This window comes from Plectropomus leopardus, chromosome 3 (assembly GCF_008729295.1).
Source record: "Plectropomus leopardus isolate mb chromosome 3, YSFRI_Pleo_2.0, whole genome shotgun sequence".
In the NCBI taxonomy this organism is placed as follows: Eukaryota; Metazoa; Chordata; class Actinopteri; order Perciformes; family Serranidae; genus Plectropomus; species Plectropomus leopardus.
Window position 1 is genome coordinate 14,804,217 of NC_056465.1, and position 20,712 is coordinate 14,824,928.

The 20,712-nt window shown below is 40.3% G+C and overlaps 1 protein-coding gene and 1 long non-coding RNA gene across 3 annotated transcripts; both read left to right on the forward strand.

Annotated features, from left to right (window-relative positions):
- The first annotated feature begins 13,546 nt into the window (after positions 1 to 13,546).
- Positions 13,547 to 17,497, forward strand: LOC121938413 (mucin-2-like). 2 transcript variants are annotated; one of them, XM_042481657.1, is made up of 8 exons: positions 13,550 to 13,653; positions 14,023 to 14,094; positions 14,626 to 14,931; positions 15,133 to 15,261; positions 16,337 to 16,366; positions 16,744 to 17,001; positions 17,109 to 17,347; positions 17,436 to 17,497. In XM_042481657.1, exons 1-8 carry the CDS (start codon positions 13,590 to 13,592, stop codon positions 17,445 to 17,447), a joined length of 1,110 nt encoding a protein of 369 aa, XP_042337591.1. In that variant the 5' UTR covers positions 13,550 to 13,589; the 3' UTR covers positions 17,448 to 17,497. The 2 variants fall into 2 exon arrangements, with proteins under 2 accessions (XP_042337599.1, XP_042337591.1); XM_042481665.1 differs by lacking the exon at positions 14,626 to 14,931 and having other exon boundaries at positions 13,547 to 13,653.
- Positions 17,498 to 17,865: 368 nt separating this feature from the next.
- LOC121941380 lies at positions 17,866 to 18,688 on the forward strand. Its single transcript, XR_006105738.1, has 3 exons — positions 17,866 to 18,018; positions 18,149 to 18,304; positions 18,524 to 18,688. It is a non-coding gene; the product is annotated as an uncharacterized LOC121941380 (long non-coding RNA).
- Positions 18,689 to 20,712: the final 2,024 nt, after the last annotated feature.

Below are 20,712 nucleotides of genomic sequence, written 5' to 3' on the forward strand. Positions count from 1 at the left end.
ATGTGTCTTCAATAGTTTGGAGCTCTATATCACAGAGGAATATCAGGCTTTGGCTTCACAATACTTGTTAGTTGGATCAATTGGTTGTTGGTTTTGGCCTTTTCATGGGATTTGTTCAAGATTAAAATACATATTTTACTGATTAATTCTTTGACTGTAGCAGTGTCATATCAAGTTCAGTTAAGAGTCATATATTGTAGGTCTGTTCAGCAGACTTGGTAAAAACAAAAAGTGCACACAATCATGTCTCAAATATCCAGTAAAGTCTAATATGTGAAGACTGCAACATAAATTGAAGGCCTTTCTTGCAAGCCTTCATAATGTATCCAGTTGCTCTTCAGCTCAGGTCATGTTCAGGTTAGCAGACTATGTGTTAGTGTTCACACTGTGCTGCAGTGTAGAACCATGATAAGTTGGTTTGGGCAAATTTGCTACCCAGTGTGGCAGCTAGCTTTACGAGTGGTGCAGCCTCTAATACGTCCTGCTGGTCATTAACGGCGGGCCAGTGTGGACCTTTTACCACAGCGCAGTGTCTTATTTGAACAGCGAGCCATAAAACCCCAGGCTCTGTCACTCAGTGTCATTTAAACCAGGACTGATTGGAACTATCTCTGGCCTTTGCTTTCCCACCTTCCTCCCCGCTTGCGTTCTTTCCTGGTCGGTTCATGAATAATGAATGAGGATATATGCAGGCTGGAGCTCAGATATTAATGGAGCTGAAAAACAGAAGGAGAACCATTCTTTGTGCTGCCAGCCACTGCTTCCCTACCCTCCTGAAGCTGCCCCTGCCTGGTCGTTTCTTTTTTCACCTTCCTTTTTCCTTCCTTATTCTTCCTTTCCTTCTCTCTGCAGCCGGTGGGCTAGGATGAGATAATGCTCTCTTTCTCTCTTGCCTAGAGATATTCACTTCTCTCCTAGCTGTCACAGCGGGGGCAAAGGGTGGACAGTGACTTTGAAATGAGAGGGGCTAACTTTCAAATTAAAAAAAAAAAAACTGCAGACAAAACTGGGGAAGATAAATGAAAAGTTGACTTGGCTGGATATGCACGGTGGCTATTGTCTGTCTGCTAGAGCAGTTCTCTGTCATTCAAGGGCATGGCAGAGAGCTTCCTCCTTTGTTTGCCCCTGTCCTGTCTTTCTTCCAGCTCTTCAATGATCTGTCAACTCTGGCCAGAGAAGCCCCCGGCCAGACTGTGGCAGTGAAGGGCGAGAGGTACAGTAGGGTGGAGGGCAGCTGACCCAACACTACGGGCAAACCACTGTACTCAAGTCCAGTGTTTCATACTTTTGAAACTTTTTCAAATAAATTGATAAATATTATTTAATTTATTTGTCTAAAACAAAAGCACTCTGTCACAGACATCTCTGTCGAGGCCAAGCAACAAAGGCTTGACACTGTACATGTGGCACGAGGGGGCTGGCAGTCAGCGAAGTCTGGCCCCGGGGCTGGCAGAGTTGCTGCCCATCCTTGGATGACTCGCCCAACTAGGCCAGAGGGCACAGATAATGGGCAGAGTCTTCTAACCCTTCTTTTGTGCCAGAATGTCTCCACATTCAACAATGTTACATCCGCACCTTATATGGTCAAACACAGACGGAGGATCCCTATTCTGTGGTCCAGGGAACTGTGAATTGGCTGCCGGTGGAGAGGTGTGGCAGGCGGGCGAGGCCATGCCGCCCTCAACCTCTGACCCAAAGCTGTACCATCTTCTGTGTCTCCTGTGGACCAACTCTCATCCCTCCCTCATATCCGATGACCTTTTATCTCAGCTTTTTTTTTTTTTCATTGTTTAGCTGCTAGGAGTCCCAATTAATTTAATAACATTGAGATAATATCAGCTTTTTTTCTTGCTTACTTTACTTTTGAAACCCAACTAAGCAAAACTATACCTCTAATAGCCCAAACTCTTCACAAATACAGCACATCTGAACATTTTGTTTCAGTGCAGTCACTCAGTGTCCTTGTCAAACAGTTAAAGGAGCTTCTATAGCAGAACATAACGGACAGGATGGGATTAAACAATTTTAAAACAGTGGTCAGCAGATCCAATTACTCCATCTGTCACGCTGCTAACATTTCATCAATATATTCATATAGTCTCACAGTCATGACTTTTCTTCATGCACACACTTTGCACAATTTTAAGTTTGCACAACTTGTTAATGGGACTTGCGAGTTGGCAGTGCCGTTTTGCTGTCCACGTACTCCAAAGACTCAAATAAAATATATTTCTACCATGAAGCAAGGTTTTGATCTTGGAAGTGAAGCAGAGTGTCAGTGAAATACCGTTAAAAAGGAGCATAGTTCAAAAAGTTTAAAATTTAACTTTTTGTGCTTGCTTGGGTGAGCGTTTCAGCTAATTACGCACAAATCCCTCACGCTCACAGCTCCAATCCACCGACACCGCTGTCTCGGCAGAGGACAAAGAAAACAAAGGAGACTGACAAACAAACAGTGAGTGAAAAAAAATATAAAAGAGAGGAAGCTTTCTTTCCATATAGCAGCTGAGCTGAGGCGACAGTGGCGTTTAATCAGTTGGTTTTTCCAGCGCCGTCAGCGTGAGCAGCCTCGGCGGTGCAGCCCTCTGATCAGCGCTGGGAGAGGAGCTCCCTGCCGAGCTGCTGCCGCCCCTGAACCACAGGTCAGTCCTTGGTGAGCAGGTTTCATTCTGCTGTCGCCTTCACAGTACCATCTCCTTCTCTCATTAAGATATAGCGTGCGTCTGTGTGTGTGCACATGCATGTATTTATGGTCTTGTGTTTGTTTCTGCGTGTGTGTGTGTGTGGAGTAAATGCACCCCAGGACTAGCCTAAAGGGGATGTGGATTCCCGGCCTCCGCTGAGATCCGGCAGCACAACTAGGATTTCTACCAGTGGGGGGGTTGTGTGGGTGTGTGTGTATGTGTGTGCGTGTGAATGTTTGTTAGAGAGAGATGCAAGGCGCATCAAGTGACTCGGTGCCTCAGGGTCAGACACACACACATGCAGAGAAGGAGCTGGTGCTGCGGCAGGGTAAACAAGAGCAGACTGTTAGATCTCATCAGCCTCATCACACGCTTTATTATGCTGATTTGGGAGTATACTGTAAACTAATCAGGAATCCAGGAGTCACAGGGGGGCACTCGGCTTAAAGGTTAGGCGTATAGAGAGAGGAAAACTTGCTCTGCCTCTGAGTTCTTAACTTTTCTCATCTTCTTATTTCCCTGGTTTTTTTTTTGCTCACCAAGGCCCCTACACTACCACAACACAGGAAGAGCTACTGTCTGAAAGGTTACAACCTTTCACCCAGGTGTGAAAGGTTCCCTTCATGTCTGTCTCCGTTCAACTTCAGAGGTGTGCGGTGATTGACTGGCACAAGCGTGGACTGGGGATTTTGAATGGAAGTCAGGACTCAGGCCTGTCTGCTGCTATATGCTAATATTGGCCTTTAAACAAATTCACAAAACACACTTTCAGCCTCATGTTTGCTCACTTGCATAAATGCACATGATTCTTATTCTGCGCCGAACATCGACTCTGACTTACACAGCAACGCGACACAGGAATGTTATAAAGTTCACAATGTCTATTAATTTTGAGGCATCTGAATAACATCTCAGTGTTTATTAGACCTGACGGCACGCTTCATAAATAATGAATAAAAACAGTCCCCCTTTCGCTTTGTGGACGTGACTTTCTAAACATTTCTGTTTGTGACTTTCTTTGATAAAACGTCACTCGATTCCACCTTTTCTAAACCAGGTTGTGAAAGGAAACGTACACAATTTTAATTTGGCTTCCTGTCCATTTGCGTTCTCGACTCCTCGGTGACAGCACATTTAACAAGCATACGCAACAAACAGACATATGTGGGTTTCCACAAACACACACAGGAATGTGGCAGGTGAGCAAGTAAGAGAACAAGTGGCAAACAAGCAGGTGCACTGGTGAGAAAAGGCTGGTGAGAGTTACCTTTCCTGGTCACGGTGAGGGAGCAGAGACAGGGGTGTTAATTAAGAGTTTCCGGTAAATGCATGTCATGTGGTTTATAGCGCAACAGCACACACGCTTGTAAACAGAAATACAGATATACAAAAAGCAGCAATGGAAGTGACTGAGTACATTTACTGAAGTTCATACTTGAGTGAAAATTTGAGGTAGTGTTTTGCAACTTTATCATCATATTTCAGAGGGAGATACAAGACTTTTTTCTCCATTGCATTTATCTGGCAGGTGTAATTGCAAGTTACTTTTCAGATTAAGATTTCAAATTGTAAACATATGATAATCCTTTAAAATACAACCAAGCGGCAACCTGAAAGGCTGAAAATGAAGCCAACTTGCAGTTGCCAAATACTGCAGTTCCTTGAATGGCCACTTGAGACTGGCCCCAGAAGTCCACCAATCCCTAGATGCCTTCTTTAAAACGCTCAACTTTACAGCAGAAATAAACAATTTTGTACAAAAACACTTTTTGTCTCTATAGCTAATTTCCCCCTTTGTTACAGCTGTACAGGGGTGAGCTTTTCTATAACTCTCCTTTTAAATGTTATTAGGGCTTAAAGTCCGGGATAATTAAAGGTTAGGATGGTTTGAATGACAGGCTGCCTACTGATAGTTTCCTTGACTTTTCAGTCAGATCCACCCCTTGCTCCTCCACAGCGTCAGCCTCTCACCCAAATATGTCACTTCTGGTTCTAAACTCCGAGACAGTGACGGTCAAAAGGCGTTAAAATGGGAGTCCACAAACAGGGACAATGGATGACTTCACGGTTATTATTTTCTATTAATACAGTCTTGCCTTGTGACCTTTTGCCCAAAAAAAACAGTGATTAATTGAGGCCCCTAGGGTGTCCATGAGATGCTACACCTAATGGAGTTTTACCCTCTAGATTTTCTAGATTCATTTGGACAAGTGTTTGAAAAAGATATAATTATCTTTTTTTTCCCACAAAAAAAGATCGAAGAACGAAGGAAAAATCATTAGTAGTTTATGTTGCAAAATGAGTTTTTCCCGTTTTTCTCTCAATAAACTTACACCCTTGAGCAGACTTGACCCCAAAGTTGGTTACCACATCAAAGCACCAGCAGTAAAAGGCTGCTTGCGAATGAATGCATTGGTATTAACAATCTAATAATGTCATGCATCATATTGCATCAGTCGCAGGGGGCATTTTACTGCAGGATTAGTACTTCTACCTTTGATACTTTAAATGTATTTAACTGATAATATATGCAATGCTTTTACTTATATTAGTACTTTACTTTAAGGTCTACTGTGTAGGATCTAATGACATCTAGTGTGTTGGGGAACCACGGTTGCCGACACAAAAACATGACTGGCCCTATAGAGCCAGTGTTTGATTTGTCCATTCTGGGCTTCTGTAGAACAACATGGCAGACTCTGCAGAACAGAACGAGCGCCGTATGTAGACATAAACAGCTCATTTTAGGATAACAAAAACAAAGTGATTCTTATTTTTGGTTGACTGTGGACAGATGAAAACACAGTTATGAATATTTTTTCTATTTTCTGGCAATAGAGGCTCCTAAATCCTTCCACTGGACCACCACTAACAAGAGCATACATAAACCTGAACTCCTAATTTCTCTCTGAATGAACACAGTCAGTGAGCTTTTAGTCACTCAGAGAGTGTTTGTGTCGACACGTACAGATTTCCTCTGTAGCGATGCACTGAGGTAGCCAGATGGAGCGAGCATCGGCTTTAATCTGCACCTTCGTGTACTGGAGCACCTTGATATAATAAGCTCATCTTGAGCGTGCTCATGCAAGCTGTCAGCATAAGACTGTGTCTGTGTTCAACCGGAGTAGATCCTCCGCTCCCCACCTCTGACACAGGAGGCTTCAGTGGGGCTGTCTGTCGTTTAGGACTCATAAACAAGGTGCACGTCAAGAGTCGAAGGGTCCTGCTGCTTTGGTGTCTCCTCTGAGCTGTCAGTACAGACAACACTGTAGAGCGGCAGAGAGGAGATGAGGACAAGAGAGCGGAAGATGGAAAAAGACAAGAAGGAGACATATTAGAGAAAGGGACAAAAGACAGCAAAACAGATGGGGAATGACAGAAGGAGACAAAACAGAGGAGGAAATAGGAAAGACGAAGAAATACAGGACAAATATAAGAGAACACAAGAGGAGGGGACATACGAACAGGCAACAAATAGAGGGAGAACAGTATGAAACTAAAGACAGTAAAGCCTCAGAGGACATATGAGAAAAAAAACAGAAAAGGACATGATCCAAGCAAGGATACAGAATAGAGGGAAAGGACTGGGGCTACAACTAATGATTATTTCCACTGTTGTTTAATCTACTGATCATTTTCTGTTTCTTAAAAATTATTCATCAAAATTTCCTGAGTGACAGAAATACAGAGAAGAGAAGAGAGAAGAGAAAAAAGAGAACAAGATAGGCCAGAGGACAAAAAAGTGACAAGAAGGCCGGACACAAGAAATCAGAAGTGGACACAGCAAAAGAAGAAGACAAATCAGAGGAGGACTTGACAGAAGAAGACAGAAGAGAGCATTTAAAACACAAGAGGACAAATCTGAAGAGGAAAATACAACAAAAAATGCAAAATAGAGGACAAGAAACTATACCACAGAAGACAATAAAAGACTGAAGAGGACAAAAATATGGTTGAAACACAATAAGACATTTGGAGATGACAGAAATGAACAATACTAAGGGGACCATAACAAGGACAGGGAGGAAAACTGAGTAAGATGGGAAAGGAGACAGAAAAGGACAAAGAGAAAAAGAGAGATGGAAGAGAATATGAAAGGAGGAAGAAGACAAAACAGAAGATGATGGAAAAGGACAAAAGAAGACAAACCTAAAAGAAGAAGAGACTAAAACAGAAGAGGACATGATGGGAACAAAGAGATAAAACAGAGGAGGACAGAATATAACAGAAGACAACAGAAGAGGAAACAACTGTCCACTGAATACAGCAGCACTTAACACAGCAAATACTACAACAGCACAGCCATCAAATACACAACACTGTAACACACACACACACACACACACACACACACACTGTAACACACGCGCAGTAACACAGTGGCCAGCAACTCGTGTGATGACCTGCCAGCTGACAACACAACCTTATCGTTTCCCTCTCTGTGATTCCTATAAAAAGTGCTTTTGTTTTTTGTGTGTGTGCGTCTGTATGTGTGCGAAAAACATTTTGTTTAGCCTACACACACACACACACACACACACACACACACACACACACACAGACACACACACTGCTCACCTGGAGGTGGTGGGTGGGAGTGGGAGGATGGGGTCTGTGTTTAGCTGTGGGCCCTGCAGACAGGGCGATCAAAGGCTCCTCAGTCTTTGTCTGCTAACGTTGAATAGACAATAGTAAAGAGGGCCCGCTTTGATTTCAGCTCACTTTTATTGATCACAGAAGAGCAGGGATTGAAATATGAGAGACAACCCTGAACTGGATTCTTCTTTAGCTATTGATTATATCCAGAACAGACGGCATTTCACGATGATCCAAGTTTTTATTTTATCCTCTCCCTTTTTTTTGAACCATGAAAAAGTGTGTCTGGCTCCTCGCCTGTCTTTCGGGTGCAGCTAGTAATACACTGACTACCGTTATTTTACCAGACAATGCCTTGCCTTAAGTCTCATTTTTAAGCTTCTTCTTAAAGTTGACGTCTAAAACTTATCTCAGATATACTGACAGCAACCCCCTCTCCCTGTGTGCGCTTTCATCCATCCTCTCCTCCCCCGTCAACCTTTAAACCTCATAGTTTTAGGAGGACATTTTGCTTCCAAAGTGTCAGTGGCATGCTCAGGAGGCCGGGGATCAGGTACCGGGGTTGGAGGGGGTTGACTGCAGCACACAGAGGACCGTGGGAACAAGAAAACACAGCATGGGCACGTACAACAACAATCCCATTTCACAATACGGTCATACAAATCTCTTCTCCCTAACGCACGGGGTCTCAGCCCATCTCACGTGTTTAAATCACTCCCAAAACGCAGAGCTGCAAGGCATTAAGTTTGAGACCTGCAATCAGTTTATTGTCCTGGGCTTTACTGTTATGAGGTGAGATGCAGAACTGCCTGTGAGCTCAAGTTGTGTGCAAGTGTGTGATAGTTTAAATTTAACTTGGCTGGTAATAAAAACCGAGTCACTTCTAGTAGCACGGTAATTAGAGAGAAACTGCAGGATTACAAAATGTTGCATGAGTGTATGGTTTAACAATTAAAACATAACGGATCGATTTAAGGCGCCTTAAATCTGGAAGGTTTTTAGGCTAAAGAAAAAAGTAATGTTTTATTTTTTAAAAAAAAGAAAGATTTATGTCCCATGCTTGAGCAGCACATGAACGTTTCTCATGATATTTCCTAATTTCATAGCGGAGATAAGAATTGTCTCCGACTGAGTCTACGTGCAGCCGCAGAGCTCCCTTCATCTTTAAAAGTGACTCTTTAGGGCCTGTTTAAGTCGAGCTGACAGATGTGGTTATTTGGGGACAGCTCATTGGCAAGTTTATGGCTAGAGTGCTTATTTTACTAGAGCTGAGCACATGTGCTTGTGACAGTGAGGGAAATCCTTTCGGAAGTCTGGCATACGGTTGAAATATAGGAGACTTAAGAGGACATAAAACCCGCCTGATGTTTATCACCAAAAGAAATCTGAGGGTGTTTTGTCCAAAAACACAAGATGATTAAGTTTGACTGCAACAGCGTTTGTCTAAAAATAAAACCTGGTTTTAATTCAGTGTGTTGTCAGCAGGATCTAAATATTTGATTTGCGTTTGTCCTTAAATGTTTTGATGATCCCATTTGCGTTATGCAGATTAACTCCTCGTGCACAGTGTTAATGCATTCATTTATTTAAAGGTGCAAATAGATTTTACTGGATTTATTGGATGTTACTGGTAGCTTAGTGATGTTATCAATGCAGTGATTCAGGAATGTTAACCTTTGAAGTCCACAATAGAAATAGTCTGCCTGGGCCTACATTTATATTTTTGCTCATTGTGATGTCATTTCTTGGAGTTTCTTCATGCTTTATATCCCCAAAATCTGGGCAGTAAGCTATAAGCTTAGGTTAGTCAATAAAACAATAATTGAAAAAAATCAGATGTTTTTCCATCAGATGTTACGAAATAAAAGTAGAAACACAAACAAGTTATTTCAACACACTCCATGAGTTCTTCAAACTACGCACATGATTACATTTTTGAGATAATGCTCATTTTTATGAGCAGACTGCAAAGGTGTTGTGATAGTTTCATCATTCAATCCTATCGCGCCACTGCATATTTTTGCATATTTTTGCATTACACGTAAGCAAAGTGACATCATTAGATGTGTAAAACATGATAGCAAGAAAGACAAAAACCTTAGCTTCCTCTTGCAAAAATAATGACTGCTCTAGCTATTGTGGTTCTTATTTTAGATGTATTTAAACAGGATCATGCAAACACTGATCTCCTGAACAAAAGGTAAAGTCATTTTAAACTTCCATTATTTTTGTGTTGTTAAAAACAGATGTGTTCACATATTATCATACTTGCACATTAGAAAGTAAACATATTTGTCTTAGTGTTTGGGACCATTATATTTCTTCTTTCAATATGTACAAATACACAGAAACACACATAAAACCATCAACCACGCCATCTTTCTCTATTTACAGGCAGCGGTCTGGTCACCACAGAGAGGAGGAGGTGCTGTGACCAAAGTTTCACATAGGAAGCAAAAACCAGCTGTGTGTGTGTGTGTGTGTGTGTGTGTGTGTGTGTGTGTGTGCGTGCGCGTGCACATGTGTGTTAGGGAGGGCTGTCTACATCTGACACACCCCCGGCCACCTGTAAAGTGTCTCTGAGGATCAGGTTTCTTTTGAACACATTTAAGACAGCATTTGTTTCCAATAGTTTACAGTTTGTGAAAACGCCTGTTCCGGAAGGCTGGAGTGATGCATCCGAGTTTAGTTTTGCAGGACGGCGTTTTATAAACCTCCCGTAGGGCTGCTGGACGGACGAGGGAGATGCAGTGCGTGCCTTTTAAGAGCCCCTGACGGGTTTAGTGAGCCACTTGGCTTTTTATTTTGGCTCAGCTCACTGCAGGCTGCTTGTACTTTACTGTGCCCCCTCTGTGCTGGCCTGGTGGTTGCAGATTAAGGACATGCAGAGCAAGAGTCACTCATTACACCAGCATACACACGCTTATTATGTGTGGTGTTTACTGTGTGTGTGTGTGTGTGTGTGTGTGCCTGCTTCCACATATGTTAGTGTGTCAGGAACAGTGCTGATGAGTGACGCCAGTTGCGGCCTGCTGGGTGCAGCTTCCAACTGATAAATGACTGCAGGGACCGTCTTTCTTTACCTGAACCTCTCAACAATTTCCCTGGAGAGCAGCTGCTGACAAATATTCTAACCTGAAAACCGAGCAGGCCTACAAGACAACCGTTTCATTCTAAATATGAGTTTAACCTGTTTAAAGTTACTCAAGTTCAAACAATAGCAGCTTTCAAATGATGAACAGGACTGTGCTGCTGTTCCCGCTTGTGTTTGGAGACTGTCCCTGGTGAATCTTCTCTCCCAGCAAACTAATATGTTTGAAGCTCAGGCTGCCATTGCCAAGCCTGCGCCACAAGCTATTTCAAATGTGCAAAAAATATTGATATTTCAGGCTTCTAAAAACAAAACAAGCAAAAAAAAGAAGAAAAAATTCTAAGTCAATGTCCTCTGGAACGGCCCCATTTTTTCTGCCTCAGAACACTCAGAGATCACCTGGGACAAATGATTATTCTGCTCTTTCTTCCATGCTCTTTCTTAAATATACACATAAACACACATACACCATGCTTATAAAGTACCCTGAAAATCATGATTCTATTTAAAGACTGAGAGCAGGCCTTCCTCATTTTTTTTTTGTACTCTTGTTCTCAAGAAGTTAAGAGCGCCTGCAAATTCACACAGAGGTAGACTCTTCCTGCAGCATAATTCAGTTTCAAATCTGGACTTGCAAGAATATAAGTTGGTTAACTAAATTATGTATACAAAACTTCATAACTGCAGTTTTTTCCATGGGCTTGTCTCATTTTTTTCATAATTTTAGCATAAATATATATTTAATTATATAAACATAAGGTTAGATAAATCTGTAAAAGCAAAGGTTTGGGACTCAGGCATGTTTATCTTTGTATAAGTATGTGATGGCACGTGAAATAGGCTATATTCAGTTATGTTTTCTTAATTTCCAGCTCCATTAAATAGCTTCAAACACAAGCACCATTGGCAAAAATGATTTAGGTGTATACATTTAAAAAAGCTCTATTCTACTACAAAGCATATTTATATATTTCAAAAGGACTCACCAGTAAAAAGAAAACTGCAGTGAAGACTTTTCACCACAAGATGGACTGCATGGATTTGGGATGTTTGGCAAATAACAGTAATAAACTGCATGCTCCCCAACTTAAAAAAAAAAAAAAAAAAAAAACTTTTCTTTTTTTAACTGTTACACACAAAATGCAAGCTAGTTTCTGGCAACATATAAATATCTCTATACTCAAAAGCGGGGGAGTCCATGAGGGTGGGGCTACAGATGCTGGGAAGCGCCAAACAACCGGTGTATTAATTCCAGATATTTACTTTTGTTTGTTTTCACTATGTTCGGGGCTCCATGGGAGCAATTTTTGCTGTGATGAAACTGAACAGCAGTCCCTGTGGAGTTCATTACAGGGAAAAAGCCAGTGCCCACCCCCACTGCTCCCTGGCCAAGAGGGATTTGAAGGACCCAGAGGGATGGGTTAGTTTGGTTGGGTGGAGTAGGGAGGGGGACTTACAGAATGGGATGAGGGTGTGGAGGGGGGGTGACTCAAGGGAGGCAAGAAGGAAGGAGACCATAAACACTCAGCTAATGACCTCAAACACAATAACATCACAACAGAAGAAGAGGCGTTACACAGCTGCACAGTGTTGGCCATACAGTAAGCTTGCCAATACAGGGCCACAGCTCAACCTGCAGTGTCAAATTGCATTTAAAATTTTGTTAACAAGATTGTGTATCCAAGTAATGCCATTTGAAATAATGTCTTTTACAATCCCCTTGGTTTTGGAAAACTACTTTAAAGCTGGGGTAGGCAGTTTCATTTTGGCATCATAGAGTTAATAGCACATAATAAACTTTAAGCATATTGTAGTTCAAGTTGAATGAAGCCACTTTTACAGAGAGATCATGCTATACAGGGCCACAAAGAAGTCCCCTCTTTACACTTCCCTTGTGTTTTTACACAGAACCAAAGGACAGCAGCCTACACACTGCAATACACTGCATTGTGTCATCTTGCATCCTGCATGACGTTTAACACACGAGTGTCAGCCTCTAGCGTGATATATAAAATATGTGCCGGCAAGGTTTTCTAAACAATAACAAAGGCACAACATGTCATTGACAATTATTTGGAGGCTGATCTCATCCTCTGCTTGGAGGGTAAGGAGCTCCAGAATCTCATTGTTTTCCCAGTTTGCGGACATTTACAGCCTCTGTTCTTCTTTGAATTAGCTGCTATGCTATAAGCTGCTTTTTAAAATTCTAACGGTGGGTCGCACATATAAACCCGTCAAAACGTCACCCCTGTGCTTCTCATGGTCACATCTCTCCAGCTTTACATTTTACACAGGGCTCGTTACGGTGCTGTTACTACCTCCGTTCTCAGCTCAGAGGCGAGACAACTCTGTCCACCCTTTCCGCAATCTCACGTCATATACAGAACAGCAAAGTGGCATAACGGCGTGATATCCCCACCTCAAACAGACAGTGTAAATGAGGCTTGAGACAACACGAGACTTCTGCCCCTCCTCATGGCTCTGTTTACAGGCCTTAGAAAATCAAGCCTGTGAAGAGAGACTTTGGCCAATCATAGGTCATTTCAGTGAGAGTGCATTCCAATTGGCTATTCTACTGGTGCAGATGAGTGTGCACAACTTTTCGGTGAAAGCCTGATTCAGTTGTGGAGAATCCTGCAGAGTTACTATTCCAGAATTGACAACAACTGCTTACACTGCAAAGCAACCCAAAAAGGAAGAGGGACTTTTCAAAAAGACAGTTTTACAGAGTCTGACAATGAACAAAATAAAATGTGTCAGTATCTACAAAGTGATTCAGTTATGGAGAGTAAATGTTGCTAATACTTTAGTCATCTGCTATCGGGAGCAAATCCTCAGGGCTTCAAGTTGTAGCATGTAGCTAACTTTAGCCAGAGCCTGAAATGACCAAAAAAAAGAAAAAACATGTCAAATACATTAGCCTGTACTTATTAAGATAGTGACTAATATAACAGAGATATCAAAAGAAACAAATACTGAGAAAAGAGATGCGAAATTCAAAGAAAAGTGGATTTCCTGTCTGCAGAACCAGAGGTGAGGTTTATTGAGACATACTGTATGGAACTTAAAACATAGACACTTTGTTTTCAGCATATAGCAGTAGGTGAAAAAAAACCACAATTTCCTCTTCCTTTTAATGTGACTGCTGGTCTGGCTATCTGATTATTCTGTGAGTTGATTTAACTGTTGTGTGGCAGTGCACAACCTAACTCCTGGATATGGCAGGTCTCTGTTGTCTCGAGATCCTGCTACTCTGGGCTTGGATCATCGTTATGGCCAGCTGTAAGTAACCACCTTCAACGTAAATGTAAAAGAAGTTCCTAATCGGATAACTGTTCTTGTTGTTGTAGCATATGGTTGGGAAGCACAATTTTCAGGCACTTTATACTTTGCATTTTTTAAAATTGAAAATTGAAAATTGAAAATGTAAGAACATTTTCAACAAGCGTTTGACCAGGTTGAGTGAACTTATCTTTTTGGTGTACTTAACAAATTGAAATTAGCTGAAAATTTTGTCAGATATATCAAATTACTCTGTAAAAGTCAGAGAGCCAGAATTTTGAAAAACCAAACAATATTCCCTGAATGTAAGAGCATTTCAAAGTTTTACAATCATACATTAATATTTTGTTGTTTCGCTCTCTAATCCAGTCTGCTCTCCAGCCTCAACACCATTGATGTATTATAAGGAAGTCACAACACAAGCCCCCTCATCTGTAAAGTGTGAGTATTAACTTTTTTTAAATTCAGTTCAGTTCAATTTTATTTATAAAGTCTACTATCACAAATCACCAAAGAAAACATACTATTATACTGTTTTCTATTTCTGCCAATATATCCCCCTAAATCCTACACACTGGATGATTAAAGTTAGCCACCTTTAATTTACCTTTTTAGTGTTTTTCCAAAGGAAGACAGCATAAAGTCCAAAAACAGGAAGTATTTGAACTCACAGCTACACTGTTTCCACTGTTGTATCTGTAAAGACCTACTGACACGTCATACTGCCACTTCACCTCTAAACATACATTTGCTCTTGCGTAGTGCTACTATGTTTTTTTATCACATCTTCTTTTCTAATTAAAACAAATGTGTGGTGAGAGTAAATGAGAGGAATGACTGATGAGTAGCAACATCATCTCTGTAACAAGAGGAAACAGAAGTTATGTGTGTTACATGAAGCACCTTTTAAGGCAGTCGGAACTCGCAATGTGATTTTGTGCTTGGCCTGATTTTTGTTTCCTTGGAACACAGATATTTCAACTCCCTTACCTCCACGCACTGCCACAAATTCCAATTTACCTCCAGGAACTGGTTTATCTGTCACCACCTCAACTCCACGCACCATGACAGTCGCCACTGTCATGCCTTCAGACAGGCCAACAACTCCACGCACCATGACAGTCGCCACTGTCATGCCTTCAGACAGGCCAACAACTCCACGCACCATGACAGTCGCCACTGTCAAGCCTTCAGACACCCAAAAAACTACCCACAAACTTCCACTCACTTCGCCATCAAACTCCCCAATTACAGCACTCAGTTCAACTACCATATCTGGTAATGTATTCAGCTGCAGTTTACAAGTTGTTTTTTTTTTTTTATGTGTGTGTGTGCGTGTGTGTGTGTGTGTGTGTGTGGGTGGGGGGGGGCATTAATGTTGCATTCAGGCTTGCTGATATGTGAATCATATAAGGTAAGACTGTTGGCAGAACATATTTCTTCTTGAAAGTGACCTCCACCATGCTCTTCATTCGACAGCCACTCCTGCAAGCACCCCACCCTCAAACGCAATCAGCAATCAACAAGACTCTCAGACAAACACCTCTCAAAACCAGACTCAACCTCCAATCACCACACCCACTACCACAATGAGCCTCACTACCAACGGTTGGAACATTCACCTTTATAAGTCATCTATTCTTTCTTAGACAGGACTGAGATAAAGCTGTTTTTAACACCAGCACTGCTGCTGCTCCCAGCTGCCACCAGAAATCACTATGACGTCAAGAACACATTGGCTTCTTAATCAAATTGGGGTTACAATATTTTAAATGTCTAATGATGTTAGAATTTCACATTGTGTGGATGTTACCATTTTACCATACGACTAAATATCGTCAACAATAACATTGGCATAAGATGTGTGGAAGACACACACTTCAGTTACTTAAACCCAACAAAATATGAACGCCATCTGTGTTCGGCATTCTACATTAAGTTGACATTAACGTCAGATGTTAATCTTAAGATCCTTAAGTGCACAGTAAGGGGGATGCTAAGGGTGCTGCAGAATCCGCTTTTGATAAGGAATGCATCAACACTGTATATAGCTGGCTATTTTACGGTAACTAATGGGCCATCTGTACATTTGTTTTACATTTTGAAGCAAACTACGGCTATTTAGAATTTTACCTCACTATGTAGCGGATATGTTGAAACTACTTGTATATGTATCAAAAATGCTGTGTTTACCGTGGTTACGTTTAGGCACAAAATCACTTGTTATTGCTAGAAAAGTAAGTGTTATGGCCTAAAATACCCCCCATTGTGGCAAAATCACAGCTGGACATGCCACCAATGTCTTGCTAAAAACCACCCGCTTATGGTAACACGGTACGTGCTGTACATGCAGCTGATGTGACGCTAAAAAACAACATGCTTCGTTGTTTGTTGGTGTCAAACAATGGTCTGCAGCTGGCAGCCGTAAGTGCATGCACATACACAGACATGCACACACCTTTACTGTGCAGCAGCCCTTAACAAAAATGACTTCCCAAGCACATGTTGGCCTGGATTTTGAATATTGGTCACCTGATATCACAACATAAATTCAACCAAATATCAATGTGTAGCAATGTCTGGTGCCAGCTTGGTTGCTATGGAAAATTATTTCAAAGTTTTATAATCATATATTAATAATTTGTTGTTTCCTTTTCTAATCCAATTTGAATCTGCTCTCCAGCCTCAACACAAGGTCCCTCATCTGGAAAGTGTGAGTATTTAACTTTTTTTTAAAAATTTGTTCAGTTCAATTTTATTTATAAAGTCTATTATCACAAATCAAAATTTGCCTCAGAGGACTTTACAGCATACGACATCCCTCTGTCTCATGGACCCTCAGAGTGACTAAGGAAAAACTCCTTCAAAAAAAAAACCTTTAACAATATAATACATGTCACCTTTACATGTGTGTTAATTATTTTGGTTTCCAGTATTTTTCTCCGTCTATTAAGGTAATTTATACAGTGAATGTATACAGTGTTTGGATTCTCAGCAGCACATTCAGTGTCTGCATGAACAAACTGTCTGAGATTTAAAGGTGGTTTATATTTAATATGAGATTTTAAAACTGTTGATTTCATTTTGCAGGTTCTTACACTGTCACACCCATAAAGACTGGCTTCAGGATTAAGATGATAAACTTTACTGATGGCAACTACAGCATAAAGTATAACGAAAAGGGACAAAGCAAACCAACCCCGCAGAGCTTCAGTGGAAGCTCTTATGAGATTAAACACCTGAAGCCGTGCACTGAATATGAGCTTAGTGTTGCGTTTATTGACACTACTAACAACGAGGCGTCTTGTATTAGTAGCGCTGAGAGTAAATATAGGACAACTGGAATAAGTGAGTAATAATCATCATTCACACTGTTAATTTCCATCTGACTATCTTTTAATTTAAGAAAATGAGACAGACTGATTCATGCATTTCATTTCACTTGTGTATTTCAGGTAAAGATGACATTACAGAAGTTGACTGCATGCGTGGATATGTTTGTTACCAGAGTGATTGGGACATCAGCTCTTCCCTGTCAATATCTAATAATATCTCAGCTGAACCTTGTAAAAGTGACAAGAAGAAAGTCTGCTTTAAACCTGGTTACAACGACATTTGCACGACTTTGACTGCAACCTTCACTTCTGAAAGCTGTGCTGAAATCCATTTAGCGTCTCCAGTAAAATCACTGTTGGTATGTACAGTCCTTGTGCAGTTTGAATTGAATGTGGTGTGGACCTTATTTCATCATGTTTAATTTATGTGCTGTTTTCTTTATTCAGCAAAGTTTTTAAATCCAAGCGAAATACCTCAGACAGCTCCAACTGGACTTCCTTCAAAAATACAAAGACAATTACCGCCAAAGTGCAGCGATCTCACTATTGATTTACACTGTCGGGGTAAGTGGAAAGACTAGAAGTAAAGAGACTTTGTCTGTTAACAACATTATGAATGAATCGTCATGGAAATTGATGGAGGCAGTGTGCCACATTACATTCTCACACGGCAGTAAAACAAAAATCACACTGAAAATCATTTCAATTTGAAACTGAATCTGAATTATCTTTTGGTGTGAGAGGAAGTCGAAGTATTTCTTTGTGTATTTTGTGAATCAGTTCTGAATATAGTATTTAATTGTTTAATGTGTGAAGTGTCCACATTTGAATCTAAGTGCTTATTTTGCACTAACATACAAACTGTTGAAGAAATGCTGTCATCCTTGTGTCTCCTCAAAAGCTGAACTCAGTAACACCAAGAATGACACCAAGCTGGAGCCCTTCACAAAATACAACTGTACGGGTCAGATCAAGAAAAACGATGTCCTCATTAATCTCAACACCAGTATCGAGGTCGAGATTAACTGTGGTATGTTGGTAATCATTGTAGCTCAGTGCATTGATAAGAACAAAACGCCTGTATCCTCAGATAATCATGGAGAAAAGAGCAGCTTCAGATGCTCAGCTCAGTGTTACAGATGTCTGATGTGTTTCAACAGATTTTGAAATAAATATCAACGCGACTCCAACCAACACCTCCATTAATCTGACATGGACCAACAGCAGCAAGAACTGTCCAGGTCTTCCTGAACTTCCACAGTTTTCATATGACTGCAGTTGTTCCCCCGAAGACAAATCCACACACAAACGCGCTGGTAAGTAAATGTAATTACATCAAATCTCTCATTTTACAGATTTTACAGGACTGCACTTTTGAAAGTCTGTGGGGATTTGTTTACTGGTCAGTTTATCTAAAGAGTGAAATGTAAATACATATAAATATACTATACCAACAAAACAGTTGTATATTCCTGTTATTTAGTCTTTGTTGTTATTTGGTCAAACACAACACAGTTAATGAAACTATTTTACAGGTTCAGCTACCAGTACTCCAACAGGAGGAAGCTGTCACATTGAAGGACTGAAACCGTACATCGACTATACTTGTGAAGTCCAACCAAAATACAACAACAAGAACGTTGGCTCACACAATCCAGTTACACAAAAGACTGAACCTGGAAGTAAGTGTCCAAAACTGTATCATTTGGAGAAGGTTATAGTCAACACCTGTAAGAAACAAAAAAATGGACTATTTGTCTTTGACATTTATTTTGCATGTTGTTGAATATCCAGTAAAGATAATTCTGTGACATTAAAAGTAAATATCTTTTTGAAAGACTGTCTTTAGATCACACAGCATTAAAACTGTATATGAGAAAACTCATGGGACACACTTTGACACTTATAAGAAATAAAGTACTTTAATGACTATTTTAATTTGGAATATCAACACAAGATTTAGTATTATCAATTATTTTTTTCAAATATTATTTAAGCTAATTACAATAGTTAAAATTCTTAGTCAAATGCAGTCCATTAATATCATTATATTATATAATCGAGTGATTTAACTGAGTCTTTTTCCTGTAATTCCCTGTTATTAATACCAATATACACTGTGTGTTTAAGACATGATAATATGCAGCACATTGTAACTCCAAAAGTGAAGTACAGTGCTTATTTTCAGTGTTATTCTCTATGAAATCTAACCACAACGCTGCCAAAAGTCAGTTCTGACCTCCTCATTTATTACAGGTGGTGAAAGTCCAGAGTCATAATAGACTTCAGTGTTAAATTGTAATGTATTAGTACAATGATAATTGTGTTTTTTAAAAAACAAAACATTTATGTTGTTTAGTTGAATTTATATTCTTTTAAAGATATGTGTTTTTGGGCTTTTTCAATGCCTTTAATTCATAGGACAGAGATATAGCGTGAAAGGGGAGAGAGAGAAGGGATGACATGCAGCAAAGGGCTGAAATCGGATTCGAACCTGCGCCGCTGCGGCGAGGACACAGCCTCTGTACATGGGGTGCCTGCTCTACCAACTGAACCACCAGGCGCCCCAAATTTATATTCACTTTAAATGCTGTTTTTAGACGATTAAGTGAAAAAGCAATCTTTAATTCAAGTTGAACAAGTTTTTTAAAAAGTGCTTGGCTTCCTATCATATGCCGTGCCATGATTCATTTCCTGCTCTATGCCTACAGTTACTATTTTCGTGATGGCTTTATTCTAAAAACAACTCTGTTTAATGTAAACATATTAGGTCCAATCTACCCTGTGCTTACAGGTGATTGCTTACAACGGACATTTTATCAGCAACCCGAAGAGAATAACTGTTGTCACTTCATGTACGTGCTGTTTGATTAATGCAGCTAAGTCATTTAACACATTTTGCTTTGACCAACACTACAGATAAGTTTTTTTATTTTATCGTTTCTTAAAAATAAATACCACCACTCTGATATTCTTGTTATTACCATCATTTTACAGACAATGACAAAGCTCTCATTGGTTGTCTGGTCGTCATCATCACATTTTTGGCCTTTGCTGTTGCGGTCTACATGATCTACATTCTGAGGCGTAGGAACTCCAGAAAGTAAAGACAATTTTACATCTAACTTCTTGCATCAGTTTGAACGTAACATCAATGTCGTATGTTATTAATGAATTATATATTATCAGTGGTTATCAGCCTTATAGATCACAATATGGGTTAGAAGGGGCCTGCTGTATCTAATAGGTTCAGAACACCATTATCAGCCCATTAAATGGCTGTTAATAGTTGTAATCAGGAGCTGTTTCACTTTTGTTTGGTTTTAGGTGCAAAAACTATGTGATTTGGATTAAAATTAGATTTTCACAGAGTGTAATGTGACATGTCCTTCCAACTCAGACTTCTTGCTCTTTTTACTAACATAATGTCACCTGACTTACTCCTTTATTACTGTCATTATTACTATGGCCACAATTTTATGGGCTGAACTAACAAGATGTAGTATGCCACTTCTGACCCTAATATCTAATATCTTTGAGGCTGATAAACACTGATGACGCCCATTTGATACAGTGATCACACTGAAATCAAAATCAAACCCTGAAAAGTGTAGGGTTTGCTTGGTAGCTTCTAATGTATGCACATGCTACTTTTATGTTAAAAAATATATTTAAAAAAACTATAACACTGAATACAGGTTTGCCCTGCTCTACGGGTTTGGTG

Excerpts from the sequence above, each read along its gene's own strand:
- LOC121938413 (XM_042481657.1), top strand. The coding sequence starts at position 13,590 with ATGGCAGGTCTCTGTTGTCTCGAGATCCTGCTACTCTGGGCTTGGATC. Across the intron at positions 14,095-14,625 it reads AGCCCCCTCATCTGTAAAGT|ATATTTCAACTCCCTTACCT; the intron begins GTGAGTATTAAC and ends CTTGGAACACAG. Across the intron at positions 17,002-17,108 it reads ATATAGGACAACTGGAATAA|GTAAAGATGACATTACAGAA; the intron begins GTGAGTAATAAT and ends TGTGTATTTCAG.